The 14,867-nt window shown below is 48.7% G+C and overlaps 1 protein-coding gene across 1 annotated transcript in view; it reads right to left on the reverse strand.

Moving 5' to 3' along the window:
• KLF9 (Kruppel like factor 9) overlaps nucleotides 1-12,376 on the reverse strand; it is a 34,726-nt gene extending 22,350 nt beyond the window's left edge. Inside the window, exon 1 of the mRNA XM_040251290.1 lies at nucleotides 4,291-12,376. Coding sequence (XP_040107224.1) covers nucleotides 4,291-4,795 — 505 coding nt within the window. The 5' untranslated portion in view covers nucleotides 4,796-12,376. The remainder of the gene's footprint in view (nucleotides 1-4,290) is intronic.
• Between the last annotated feature and the right edge of the window lie 2,491 nt (nucleotides 12,377-14,867).

The following is a 14,867-nucleotide window of genomic DNA, read 5'->3' on the forward strand; positions in this document are numbered from 1 at the left end:
ACAAAGAGTCAGACACGACTGAGTGACTGAACTGAACTGAACTGAAGCATGTCAGGCTATGAAATACTATTCTATATCACTTTGGGGAGCCTTATGAACAGAAGAACAGGGAAGAGAGAATGTTTCCTTAAGGATCAAGGCACAAGGCCTCCCTTCTACTAGAGAAGAGTAAGTGGGAAAGACTGAGCAGGGGTTACTTTATGGACTGCCTAGAGGCCACTTCAAGGCCCTGCCCTGTCCCAGAACCCCTGCCATCTGGGTGATAGAAGTGGGTCCAATGGTACTAGAGTCTCCTGAACCAAAAAGTTGACTCCAAAGCTTTTTGGAGCAATTAAGGAAGAAGAGTTCATGAGGCACAGAGCAGGCCTGGCTCATTTTATATGACCAAAATTTTAAAACTTTGATCCTAGGGAAGGAAACAGACCTGAGTGAAAGCTAGCCAGTGATGGACATTCCTAAAGAGGCCAAAAAATTGGCCCCATAGGGCAAAAATTGGATTTAAAATGTAAAAGAAGTCTTAGCTATTATTTCCTGTTTGGATGATAACTTCCATGATGGGAACTCCCCAGGTCTCCTCCACCACATATTCTAAGTAGCCCGGGGAAATGTTCAAACAGGATAAAGAGAAACAGAAGCAGCCACTGTTGAGCCCTTCGCATCTCTCATCTCTCCTTGTTTTTCATGAACGTCCCTTCTGCCCTATTGAAAAAATTACTAAAATTATTTTTCTGCAGAAGTGGGGTGTGATAATTGGGATTTAGGGCTTTCTGGTTTTCAGAATCCAGCAACCAGTGCCCTTAGGCTCAACCCACTGTCACCAGTTAGGGACAGTTGATTTAAGTCCCTCCAAAAAGACAGTGAAATTGCAACTGGCATGGAAATAGGCTTAGAGTGTCTATCCTTGGGATGTCAACCCTAGGATAACTCTGTATCAGCTGGTTCTGATGACTTCTGAGCTGGAATTTGGATGTAGTTGTTTACTTCTCCAAAAGCTACTCCCATGTGTGTGGGTGTGTGTGTGTGCTGAGTGACCACAAAGTCAGGGAACTTGGGATAATCTTTCTTCGTGTGTGCTTGTAGAGAAATTGAGCGCACGTGGGAGAGTCTTGGGGAATCAGTGGGTTTGGGTGGGGGCTTGTGGAGGCCCAATTTGGGGTGTATGCTCTGAGGTGGGGGGAGCGTGTTGGTATGGATGTGGGGTGTGCCAAGATAAAAGTTGGTTGCATTTTCAATAAGCTCAGTATGTTTTCAGGCAAAGTACGAACTCCAGTGGGCCTAATACTTACTCAAAACAATAATACTCTCCAAAGAGCCTGGAGATAGAAAAGCTCATATTTGTTTTACTTTTTTTCAGATTAACATGGATTCACTGCTTAAACTTTAGAAGTATATCAGATGAGAAGATATCTGATCTAGAGGGTGAAGAAAAACAAACTGAACGTAGTATTAGAAAACGTAAAGTACAGTACTACTTAAAAGAAAGTTTCTCCTATGTTTGCTGATTTTAAGCTCTGCCTATCACACACAAACTATTATCTTTACACAAAAACCGAAGTTCAAAGATAGTACCCTATCTTGTGGATTGCCAACAGAGACCATGTAAATGATTAAAATAAAGGACATGCCCCTTACAAAGAATGGTCAGTTCAAGCCAATTGCTGCTGGGCAGGAATTCAGGCCCCATATTGCCAGATTGTTCGATTTTTTCAGAGAAGCCAGAAATCTGGATTTGTGTGGAAATCCTTATTTTTCCACATTAGTAACGAAATGTTTATAAACCCTGCGCTGACCAAACCAAAAAATTTGCAAAGCAAATTAAGCAGCAGACCTCTAGTTTACAAACTCTGAATTTAAGGAACTAGGTTAAGGTCTCACAACTCAGAAACAGTAAGACAAATCAGAATGCAGCTCAGTCCACCTCAAAAGGATCTTCTCTCTTAGGCTACTCTAGAAGGAACTGCACTGAACTAAACCACAATTTTGCTTAAGTGGCTCAGCTTTTAAAGCCACTGGTTCTATACAAGTGGCAGTTGTACGGGGCTCAGGGGGAAGAGAGCCAGCAGCAAGAGGGATTCTGGTTGGGCCACACAGAGCAGGGGGTGTGGCTGGAATTTTAGTTTTTAAAGTCTCCACAAAATACAGACACTCCAATTGCTATTTCTTAGCCATCTTCTGGGTATAATACCAGCCAATAGTTTAAAAAGTCAAGAAGCTGCTACCCCACACCAAAAATAATCTCACTGGAAGCTGAATCAGAAACTTCCAAATGCATGAGACCTTCTACAAGTCTTTTATTTAGAGTAGCCTTTGCACAGGAGAAAAAGTATCTTCTCCAGCAGGAATACACTTCTGACAGTCTTTACAGAGGCAGTGGTTTTTGTCTGACCATGTCCTAGTATTATCACAGAGCCCCCAAACTTAAATAAGACAACTGCAACTACCACATCACTAGTTTCAAAAGACTGACTGTAGCATTTAAAATGGGATTAATATTTCACTTCGTTTTCCACTCTGGGCTGTGTAAAAGGTTCTTCTGAGCTGACCTGCCTTATGGAGTATTAAAGAGCAGCACACATGCACGCACGCATAAGCAGCCATTTCTGTAAATGCCTGAGAAAAATCACTCAACTGAATGGTCCAGAAGGCCTTTCTGAGTTGGGCAGACCCAGGGAGCTCACAAAGAAGCTCTGCAGGCCTCCTCAACTGCACGACTGGGCAGCTCCCTGAAGGAGAAAGTGCCTTTGCTCAAGGTGGCAGTGGGTGTCCCTGTGAGCTGAACTCCGGGAAGATGGCTGACACAGCCAGGCCCGCCCAACAGCTGTTGGTGAGTAACACCCTCTGGTTAGTATACCCCTACTTCACCCTGGGAGCCATGCTAAAGGTCACATCCCCCAAGTCAGGCTCAAGATACAAACTGTAAAATGTGCTATTTTTTGGCAACCTAGATGGCAACCCCAAACAGAACCTGATTTTACATTAACGGTGGAGGAAATTCAGCTTTACTCCTGTGCCAGCAGCCACCTCCACAAGAAGCACTTTCCAAAGGAAATAAAATATGAGATGCAATTACGTAGCCTTTTTAAAAAAGCAAAACCAAATCAAACCAACCAATGATCATTTTGAAACCACAGGCCCAGGGCCTCATCTTAAAAGCGCTAACAATTACACCAAAAACCGGCAATACTTTCCAAGGAACTCCGACAACCTCCTCTTAAACATGGTGTCATAGGACAGACGGAAAAGGAGTTTAACGAGAGGACTAGGCAGTGTTTCCTTATCAGAACAGCAGTGATAAAGGACCCTGACAGGAAACATGGTGAGAGGGCATGGTCAAGCATGAAAGCTTCCCAACTTTTTCTGAATATGTTAAACAGAACCAACAGAATTGACTGACCAACGTTCCTGTAAGTCTCCAAAGCCTATTTTATACTGCAGATGTCTTACTAGCCACATGCATCGGTGATCAGACCTGCCTTTTGCTCTCCCTGGGAGACCCCCTTCCACGGGGCCTCCAAAACACCCCAACCTTCATTATCAGCCTTGACCTCCGGCAAGGACCACACCTCCTTGCTAAGTGCTCTATTCAGGGTGGAGGGTGCGATCTAAATTACGTGGGAAAAAATCCGATCAGAAATCTCCTTAAAAATGCTAACTAGTCGTAAAGTTAACCAACCATCACTTGATCAAACTCCTCTGCTGCCTGAAGCAGTGTTATTTTAAACCTCTCTGAGGACTCTTGGCCATATTTAAAACCACCTTGGCAAGCCCTGAAAAGTAGCAAGCATGCAGCTAACCGAGCCCTTAGTCATCCCTAAAAGGTTCCATGTAAAGTGCGCCGCTTCTCCTCAGCTTTCGGCCACTTCGCTGCAATCCCACAAGAGAATAAAATAAAACATACATCATTTGACTCTGTCCCCCCAAGCCCCCGTTAGCGTCTGCCCAGGTTGGGTGGCCCCATAGTCGCCCGGTGCGGGAGTCCTGGGGAGGGGGGCGGGGCGGGACAGGGGAGGGGCCGCACCACTCCCCACGAAGCCACGCACAGGGGCTGGCACTCAGCACTCGCTCTGTCCCCCAAGTTAAGGCTCTCCATGGCTTCTAGAGGCTGGGGACGATTAAAGAGAGTGAGCTCTCCGTCTCTACCAGGTTCAATCATTTTAAAGAATTAAACAGCACCTCATCCAAAAATTTGCACCCTTTCGGCCACACATGGAACACTCCACACCCAGGAAGACTGCCTGGCCAAAGGCTAACTAAACCCAGAGCTGGGCTGGAGACGGAGACCCCGCTAACCTGTATGCACTCTGTAATGGGCTTTGAGATGGGAGGATTTTCCATAGACTTTCCCACAGCCACTGTAGGGGCACTTGTGCCTCTTTTCGGAGGCGTGTTTCCCCTTCGCAGCCACTCCAGGGTGGAGGAGGGAGAGCGGGCTGGGCGCGCTGCCAGGATCCTGTCTCTCCTCCGGGCTGTGGGAAGGACTCGACCCAGATTCGGTGGTCACGTCGCTGTCGGATCCCATATCCTCATCCGGACTCTCCAGGCTGTCGCTGCACACCGAGGGGGTCTGGATGGGTCGGTACTTGTTCAGGTCCAACAAGCTCTTGGCGATGGTGACCAGCGTGCAGTAATCCTTCCAGGTATCCCCCGGGTCACCATGTTCCTTGGTCACCTCGCGCTCAGGTAGTCGCAGCCGCTCGGCGTCCGGAGCGCCCCCATGCTCCGGCACCGCAGCGCGGTTCGAAATGGAAACCAGACACTGGGCAGCCACGAAGTCCATGTAGGCGGCCGCGGACATGGTGCGGGCGACAGCAGCCCCGGCGGCGCGGCCAAACTTGGCGGTGGCTGCGGAGGTTCGGCTCGCCGTGCCCTGGCCTCGGACTACGAGCGCTGCGCCGCGCGGTGGCCAAGGGGGCGGGGGCGCGGGGCGCTTCCGACTCGCAGAGCGCGAGGCGACCTCAGCCCCTCATCTTTACGTAACCGGCAGCGCCTCCGCACGCAGCATCCACGGCCCCGGGCTCCGCCGCGCTGCCGCCTCTCGCCGCCGCCGATGCCCAGAGCCGGGCGCGATCCCCACCGACGGGCGCGCCCGCCACTCCGAGCTCGCTCCCTTGGAAGGATGCCACACGTGGCGGTCGCAAGTTTATTCGACCGAAAACGCCTCCGAGGCGCTGGGAGAGGAAACTGCAAGAGAGGTACACGCCCTCGGCTGCCTCTCCGTCGAGCCAAAGCCTCAGGACATTCACCCAACCACCTGGACGCGGGTGGCAAGCGCCGGACGAAGCGCCAGGTCTAAGAGACACTTTTCCCCCAGTCCACTGACAGCTTCTGAGCCCCTGCTCTTGCCGGTCCGCACCGTGCCGGCATTCTCTCGCACAGTAACAATTTCGCAGAATCCCATCACGTCACAATCCGAACCCCCTCCAATTGGCCAGTGGGGAGGGTGATTCAACTCTGTTTACTTTCTCCCGCTGCCAGTCAGAACGGCCTTTCGGTGGAGAGGTGCGTCTAGAACTGAGGCGCGCGGCCAATCCGACTGTTCCGTTTCGATGCCTCGTGCTACCCCTACAGCCTCGAACGCTGACATTTAAAAGGGTAACAGCCGGGAGGCTGGAAAGGAGCAGCCGGACGTCTTTGGGAGTGCCCCTCAATCCCTTAGCCGGTCCAGGCCTCCTAGCTCACGTTCCAGCTGGCGGAGTTGTAGGATACACCTTCCCTACTCAGCTGCGTTCTTTCTTATGACAAAAAGATAACGTCCGTTTCGGTTTTCCAGCTCGCAAACAGTTAAGTGACTTCCTGCAAACGCTACAGTCCCAGCAACCAGCCTTCCAATCAAAAGTAAGTTGGTTGATGTCACTGACATTGGCTTAGCCAATCAGAAGGGCGTACCGAAGTCAAGCGCTCCACACTTGTAAACGGGAAGAGCTGTAGTGAAACTGAATATATCCTTGCACTTTGTGTTGCTGATAGTAAAATGGAGATATGTATGGGAGGGCAGGGGTGATGAATAAATGCAAAGTGAGTCTATAATTAAAGAAAATAACTAAATATTATCAGGCCAAGTTGCCCAAGAATAAACACAAATGAGAAAGCATCAATTCGTTTTTTCCGTTTTGGGAAGCAGCATACTTTTAGGTAGATTTTTAATAATTCTTCCACCCAATGCATTATGACTAATTCATCTTGAAAATGCAGAGCTGACAAAAGTTCTGTTTTAAAGCTTGTTTTTGTTCTGACTGCACTTACTTTGAACACTTCATCTTTGCTTTTGTGATGCGTCTTTAATTCCTCTTCTTCCCTCCTGCAGTTTATTCTAAGTAAGCTGTTTTCGTTTTGTTTTGATGCTATTTTAATCTTCCTCAAATAAATGAAGCTAAAAATCCCTGTATAACTTTTAAAACTTCAAAAACATTTTTAATTCATTTTCTTTCCACAGCCCCTGTGGGACGTTAGGGTGTGTATGTATCCCTTCCCTCACTTAACAGATATGAACACTAAGATGCAAAGAAGTGACTTGTCTACCTTCTCAGGTAGAGAACTCCATGGAAAACATAAATCTGATTCCTTGCTCTTTGGGCTTCAGAACTGAACTCTTTGGTTTTGTGAAATATTAACTTTGCTTAACAGATTCTTAAGAACTGGAACCAGCCAAAGCCATTGAATATTTTGGCATTACTCGATCAACAATTAGTATGGCTCTTAAGAGTCTGCGTCTTAGGTTTGCGTCTCTCTCTGAAAGAATGATGGGGGTGTTATCCATCTTGATAGCTGAAAAAGGAATCTAAGGCCAATGTTTCTTGCAGGAGGTGTACTGTCCACAGAATTGATTAAGTGGGTGTGAGAGGTACCTGCCTCTATGTAATGCAGATGCAGTGAGGTTCAACCATAACCCCCTCTGGCTATTAGCCTTTGCTAAGGTTTGGGAAAGGTTCTGGTCTCTAAAGGAGGAGTCTCAAATTTACCCTTCTAGTTTGAAGGCTAGTGTAGTTTCCTTTGACTTTGCTTTTAAAATGGTACAGAAAGATATTGTAGTAGGTGACTACACAGGAAAGGGAAGTTTAGAAAGGGGGTGCTGCCACCATCATCATAATAAGGTAGGTACATGTAAAGTGAAGTCATCTTAGAGTTCTTGTATTCCAATAACCTTAATTTTAGAAAAGAATTCACTGAAGCCCTAAGGAATTTGCCTACTTCATGATTTTTCTGGAGCAGACTCTGTCCCCAAGGCTACATAACCACTTAGAAATTCCATATTTGCTTGCCCCTTTAAGGTCCAGCACAAATAGCAGCAGGATCTCTCTAAGACTACTATGATCAAGGCCTGTTACTCTCTCAGATTTGCATTGTAACTGTGATTGCACCAGGTACCTTCATAGCAGACAGTTCTAGAGTTAACGTGGGGTTATTCCAAAAAACAATCTTTTCTTGAAGACTGTATCCAGGAACTTCAAGTCAATCATCATAGGTTTTTTTAAGTATACATTTACTTCTTGCTCTCTTTAACTCCCTTTAATTTTGTTTGGACTGGACATAAACCCTAAACTCTTCCAACCCATTCATTTCAGAATTATACAAGAAGTAATAAAATACAACTTGAGATTGTGAGATTTCATTCACATGAATGTCTCCCACACATTTACAAACGTAACTGCTACTTGACTTGATTTACAATCTTTTTAAACCCAATAATTCTACAATTGTAGAATGATTTCTCTTTTTTCTCCTTTTCCACTCATTCTCTCTGCAGATATTTGTTTCTGCTAATGAGTTGCTGCTACTGCTAAGTTGCTTCAGTCATGTCCTACTCTGTGCGACCCCATAGACCAGGGCCCGCTAATGAGTCAAGCAAGAGTAAATAGAGAAATGAAAAAAGAATCTATCCTCAGTGAGGCATGATGTTAAAAACAAATACAGATATAGTTACAGATGTCTCAAAAGTAGTAATTCCTACATCAGGATTTTTTCTTGTATTTTCAACAATAGGGTTTCCTTTCTGTGCTAGGGTGTGTATTGTAATAGTTTTATGATTAAAACTAATTTATGCTTTTTTGCCAGTATGTAATTGTCCCAATTAAAATTCTGGCAAAATAAATTATCCCAGATTAATGTGAATCATCCCTAATTACAATGAATAATTTACTAGTAAAGTATACATTATGCCGCATAAATATAAGAACTCTGTTTTCCCCCAAGTTAATCTTTGTAAACATACATTTCAAAATTACACAAGCCAACTGAGAGGAGCTCAAGCATTCAGAGACTAGAGCTGTGCTTACCATTTTAAAGTATGCATTTTCCTCCCTAATTCCTATCTAAGTCTTGGCTTTATTTTCTGAATTCTCAAGAACAATGCCTGTAGCAAGAAGTCTGATTTTCTGTGCATCCTAAAGTAATTATCATTATCACCCCTCCTCAGAGGCAGTACCTACAGTGAGCTGATTTTCAGCAGGTGTTTAAGTCACCATGGGGTAGAGAACTGGCCTCCTGGGCCTGAGAGGGGCTGTGTGACCTTAAGCAACCTTTTAGACTAGACTAATACATCTACATAGTCTCTGGGCCCCCCTCGTTCCCCAACCAAAAAAGCTTAATACTTGGGTTTTTTAAACACCATCTCATCTGCTGTGCATTTACAAATACAGTTCTTTAGGGCAGTAAAGGTCAGAATACCTTAAATCAATATTTAACTGGAGAGCAGGCACAAATATAAATTCGTCCAAGATCCCCTAAATCCTTTATTCCTTAATTTCGTGTTCTTTTTCTTTCTTCAAACTAGTTTGTGGGAAGTGGCCTGGGGTCAGAGAGGTGTCACGGAATCTCACCCCTTTTCCTAGGCAAGTTTCCCACCCTAGCTCCAAGTGAGTTATTTACAGGCAAATTCAGCCCATTCCCAGGCGCATTCCCTGTTGGTTTTAATCCAAAGCAAAGGAGCCCAAAGCACTTCCAGGGAGCTAATCACCTGGAGCTTAGTCTAATATACACATTGCCCAGTCTCACCCATGCCCAAGGCTCAGAGAGGTTTAGGTTAAAATTGCACTCTGTAGGTAGTGGGTTCCGCCAACGCTGGCTTTTCTCGCTCTTTCCTTCTTTCCTGCTGGGAGGCGTGGACGGTGCTGGGCAGAGCTGCCAGCCTCCAGGCGGGAAGGAAGGAGAACAGATGGCCCACTGGGGGTAGGGGATCACGTGTCGGACCTCACTCTGGGCTGGATCCAAAACTTCTTTCAGGACCCAGGCCCTTGGACTTCAGCGATCCCATCAAAGCACAGAGGGTATCTTGGGGGCGGGCGGGGGGCGGGGAGGTGCGGTGGGAGAAGCGCAGTCTTCGTTTTAGTAAGAGCTGAGGAATTAGGGGAAGGTGGGAGTTTGGGGAAGACGGAGGAGAAGCTGAAGGAATCGGGCTTCCAACAATGGCGGTGTGCCCGGATTTGAAATGCAATCAGGTAAACCCCTATCTGGTGAAACGCCCGCGGCCATAATGACAGTTAACACGCAAGGGGGTGGGGGGACCCGGCCCAGCGAAAAATTGCACGTTGCCCTACTTTGCTCTCGCTCCACTTAGCAGCCTTCCGCAAAACTCCAGGCCTCTCTTTTGCCAAGCAGAAAGGCCACCCGTTCATGCATATGCAGGAGGATAAGTTTAGCTCACAGCCCCCTGCGCTCTAAGGAGCCCTGCGCCGTGCACGCTGAATCACCCGAGCTCGGAGGCGGGTGCTCCGCTGGGGCCGCAGACTGGCGGGCTGCACAGCCACTCGCGGGCCGCGCGCCCCGGCCTGGCATCGCCCTTTTAAAAAGTCTTCCGCAGGCGTCCGCCGCAGCAGCAGCCGGAGGTGGCGAGTTCATCTGAGGACAGTCCTAGTTCTCAGAAATCCCTTCCCTGCTGGAACATCAAGCTCCCTTTACTGCAGTTGAACAAACTGCCCTAGATTGGGGGATGAGGAACCCGCCCCAAACTCGTGCAAGAAGCTCCGGGCGCCCGCGCCCACGTGAACTAACCTTGAAATTAGCCCCTTCACCCGGTCGGGAGAGGGTGGGAGTGGGCGGGGGCCGCCGGTTGGCCCTTTGTGGCCCAAGCTCTAGGGTTTTTGCCCTCTGCTTGGGCGTACGGCCCCCACCACCCTGTTTCATAACTCTGGCGGGATTGCATTAAAAAAAAAAAACAAAAAAACCAACCCGGGGTAAGATAGGTGTTGGGGGGAGGAGTTGGGAGGAGGAGGTACCTTTTCCATCACCCACGCCCGTGAGGAAGAGAAAAACCTGCCCTGTGGTCCCCCTGAGAACACTGCAGAGTAGGGTGTCGGATGACATCAGCTTCTAAACATAGCCCGCACCGCACCCCAACTCTGAGCGCCGAGTGCTGGACTTGGGCGGGAGAGCGGGGGAAGCGCGTGCTGCTGGCCGCGGGCGGGGCGGGGCAGGCCAGGCCGGCTGGCCCGGCTGTGCGGGAGGAGATGACTTTGCAGGAATCAAGCTTGAAGAGTTTGCAGGCAAACCTCCCCTGCAATGGTCGGGCCACAGGGTTAGGAAACATTCGTGCCATTCCGCGCTCTCCCCTGCCCCACAAAAGCCACACACACGGATGCGCGCAGCCCTAGGCTCTAAAGTGCCTTTATTTATATAAATCAACCCATCCTCCAGCCATAGCTGTAGCGCCCAGTTAGGTCAGTTCGGGGACCCTCCGCGCCCTCTAGCCCCGTGCCTGCCTCCAGGCTAAGCCTGAGAGGGGGTCGGCGCGGCCCTCCCGGTGAGTCAGATGGGCTGTGTTTCCTGCGGTTGTTGTGGAACAGTTTGTCCTTTTTACTCCCCGCCCCCCGCCCGAGCGCCACCCCCTTGGTAAATATAGCGCTCACGTTTCATCATCTCTTTGTCCAACGAGCGCCAGACACCCCGGCCCGCGGCCCCCGCAGCCTCCCTCCTCCTCCCGGTTCGCCGTTACCTCGCATAACCCCGCGCGGGCAGGCGGCGGGCAGCAGCCTGCCCCGCGGCCCCGGCCAGCCCTGCTCCCCAGCGCTTCCCGCCGCAGTAGACAGACTCTCCCCTCCTTCCACCCCCTCCTTCGCTTCCAGTTCCCACTTAAGTTGTGCCCCCATGCCCTCGTCCCACCCGATATCCCAGTGTCCTTGGGACCGGGTCAGCAGTGTGTAGGTGTTGAAAGGTAGACACCCCTTCTTCCCAGCCCCAGGCGGCACCCACGCCTGGGCCAGTACAGCATCTGCCACTCACCCATCCTCCCCCTTCCCAAGGCCGCCCCCCTGCTCCCCTCCTGAGCGCAGGTGACAGCTGCTCAGACTGTCTGATTCACCGACAGCTGAACTAGCTACGAGTACTTGGGGGTGGGCGCTTCGTGAACCGTCTCCTTCCCACCCCCTCACCCCAGAGAGGAGTGGGCTGGTGGGTCAGGAAAGGCGAGATGGGTGGATAACAGCCGAGAACCGCTTGCTTACTCTTCCCTCTCTCCCGTCCCCTCCCAGTTTCATTTCCACACATACAGCCACCCACCGGAGACCGGAGGCGGCTGGTGTTCTCTGAACGCAGGGAACTGGCTCTCTCTGTGGTCTTGTGTTTACTTCCCGCCTCCTCTCCACCCTCCTCCTCCTCACCCCCACCACCCCACGCTGCCTCCCGCCCAGAGCAGCTGGGAAACCTGCAGCAAAACATTGCAGTCATGAGACTTCCCTGGACTCGGGCTGTGGCTCCGGTTGCCCTGCCCTGCCCTGTGTCCACTTGGGGCACTTCTGTGTCCTGGAAAGGCCCTTGGGGCTCCCCACCCAGGAATGTGTAAGAGGCCCGCCTCCCTCCCTTCCTCCTCTCCCCACTTGGCACCAGATATCATCCTGTGGGGGCCCTGCCTGGCTGCCTTTTTGGCCAGGGCTCTGGGCCACCCCCATGAGTGGCCACCTGTCCAAGGACAGGTAGTGAGAGCACTTAACAGTGTGTAAGAATTCAGCATCCAGGATGCTGCAGAGCTGGCTTATTTGCCATCACAGGCTGTCCCTTTCTGGACAGGGTGCCCAGAGTTCCCTGCTGACAGAGGTTTTCAGGCAGATTCCTGTTTTCGTAGGGACACACCCTCTCCATAGGGAATCTGGCAAAACCTTCCCTTCCTAAGCCTGCTTCCCAGCAGAGAAAGAATTCAACCTTTTTCCTGCTGCTGCCGCCAGGCTTCAGTCGTGTCCGACTCTCTGAGACCCCATGGACGGCAGCCCACCAGGCTTCTCCGTCCATGGGATTTTCCAGGCAAGAGTACTGGAGTGGGGTGCCATTGCCTTCTGCCTCTCCCCCTAAGGAAGCTGAATGAACAGAGTTCTGAGGAGGCCATGAGAGTTGAGCTCTGGGTGCCACCTGCCCGAAGTTCACCCCATTTAAAAACCGCCTCTTCACCACTGCTGGGCCGGCCACTGTTACCGGCTTCCTGTCCTTCAGCAGCACACATGTTGCGCAGATGCTGTCTTGGTATTTTGATAGCAGAGAAGAGGGAGTGAAAGTCCCAACAGTTCCCTGGTTTCCTTCTGACTCCATCACCCTGAATAAATCCCACTGTGGACGGCCTCTCAGAGGCGAAGGAGAGAAGGGAGCTTATTGAGGCCCTAAAGAGTAGACCTCATAACACAGCAGGTCTCCCCACACCTGGAGAATTACTACCCGAGTAAGACTTTCTCCCGTCTGCCCCCAGCTCCTCTGAAGTACCTGCCATCAGACTATACTGCAGCTTGCTTGTTACTGTGTACTGCCACATCTCTCTTGTCTCAGCCACCCCACCCCCCATTCCCTGGAGACTCTAGCACCTGACCCACAGTCCTCTACCCCCACTGCCTTCCTGCTAACATTTTCAGTGAATTCCGTATCCTTGTTGAAACCCTCCAACCACATCCCTCTCCACCCTACTGTCATATGGGTACCCTGGACCTTTGCATCACCAAATAACAGCAGCACTGCTGAACTTTTCATTTCAAACATGCTGTTCCCTGATCAACACCACTTTCCCTTCCAGCTTCTTTAATAATAACCCCAATAACCCCATCTGAACATTTCTTTGCCCCTGCTCTTACCTCCAATCTACTTTCCCACTGTTCATCACAGCCCTTATAGTCTCACATCTTTCCTACCTACGTTAGATTTCATAGTCTATCACTATATCACCCCTTTGTATAGACTCCTCACTTCCTTGTACCTGGGACCACCTGCCTGGCAAAACCCTGGTTCTGTCCAGCCTGACACACCAGACAAAAATAACGGTGCTAGCCGTTGTCACTCAGTTTATGGTCCTGAATCTCCAGTGGGCTCTCAGCACCGCCCTCTGCATTTCCCTCGTTGGTTTACTTTCCCACACTCTGAAATGACTACATTGCACCTCCTTTCCCAAATATCCAACACCTCTCCCCTTCCTCACTCTGAGCTGAAAGCTTTACTTCTCATTTCACTGAGAAAAATAAAAGCAGTTTCGCAAGAACGCCTCCTCTTCTGCCCGCCATGTCTTCCATCCTACCTGCCTCTCTGCCTGGACTCTGCCTTCCCTCCTGTCTCACGTATGTAGTGTCTCATATCTAAAGCAAGACCTTGGCACCATGGTCTCTTCCCCTGTTGACTATTTAATGATTGTTCCTGAAATTATCTCATCTCCTGCTAATCAATTGTTCTCTCCTAAATAACTCACTTCAGCACAAAAATATGTGGTACTCCCTTCTGTCTTTTCACCCAAACTTAATTTTTTTAAAATATATATTTATTGATTTGGCTTCACCTGGTCTTAGTGTAGCACATGGGATCTTTGATCTTGACTGTGACCTGCAGGATATTTTTAAAAAAATCTTTTGCTTGCCTTAGCATGTAGGATCTTAGTTCCCTGACCAGGGATCAAATCCACACTGTGCCACTGGCAGAGTCTTAACCACTGGACCACCAAGGAAGTTCCAACTCCCAAGTTTTATCTTCAGTCCAGACCTCAGTCTTGAATGTCACACCTGACTATCCATTCCTCATCTGCACTTGGAAGATCTAACAGGAATCTCAAAGTTAACATAGTAAAATTGAACTCCTGAGTATAACATAGGGAACTATCCTCAGTATCTTATAATAACCTATATTAGAAAATAATCCAAAAAAGAATACATATATATGTATAAGTGAATCACTTTGCTGTGTACTTTAACTATAGTTATAGTAATTGTAAATTAACTATACATCAATAAAAATAAAGTTGAACTATTAATTATTTCCTTAATTCAAAGTCCTTCCCATCTTAGGTGAACCGTATTCCTGTGACTCTGATTGCTCAGGCCCCAAACCGAGGCGTTATTCTTGATTCCTCTCTTTAATTCATACCCCACAGCTTTTCCATCAGGAACTCCTGTTAGCTGTATTTTCCAATACAGCCAGAATCTGGCACTTCTGGTCTCCTCTACTGCCACCACCTTCATCTCTCAAATGAATAACTTTAGTGGTCTTCAGCTGGTCTTCCTGCTTCCACTCCTGCCCTGGTTTCTTTTCTCAAGAGCTCTTTTAAAAGTATAGACCACTGACAGTTGGATGCTCTGTTATTTGCAGCCTAACAGAAACATTTAGGAAGAAATGTTTCAGTAGATTAGAGGCACATTAATCAAACTCAAATCAGCTGAGCTATGAACTATAGGCAAACACACATCAGACACTATGGGGTAGTTTTGCAAGAATTTGGGAGGTTAAGGGGAAAAGAGGATGTAGGGATATATAGAGAGAAGGAAAGATGCTCAACATTCTAGATTGCAAATATTTTAATATGTTTCATTGAGGAGAAGTTAGAGGTTAGGCAGAAATTTGTAATATATGAAGGAGGACATCACTGATAAAACAAGGTACAGAGGGCAACATGGTCTCAAGAGCCTAGAAGGAAAATGGAA

This window comes from Oryx dammah, unplaced genomic scaffold, assembly GCF_014754425.2.
Source record: "Oryx dammah isolate SB20612 unplaced genomic scaffold, SCBI_Odam_1.1 HiC_scaffold_1, whole genome shotgun sequence".
Lineage (NCBI taxonomy): Eukaryota > Metazoa > Chordata > Mammalia > Artiodactyla > Bovidae > Oryx > Oryx dammah.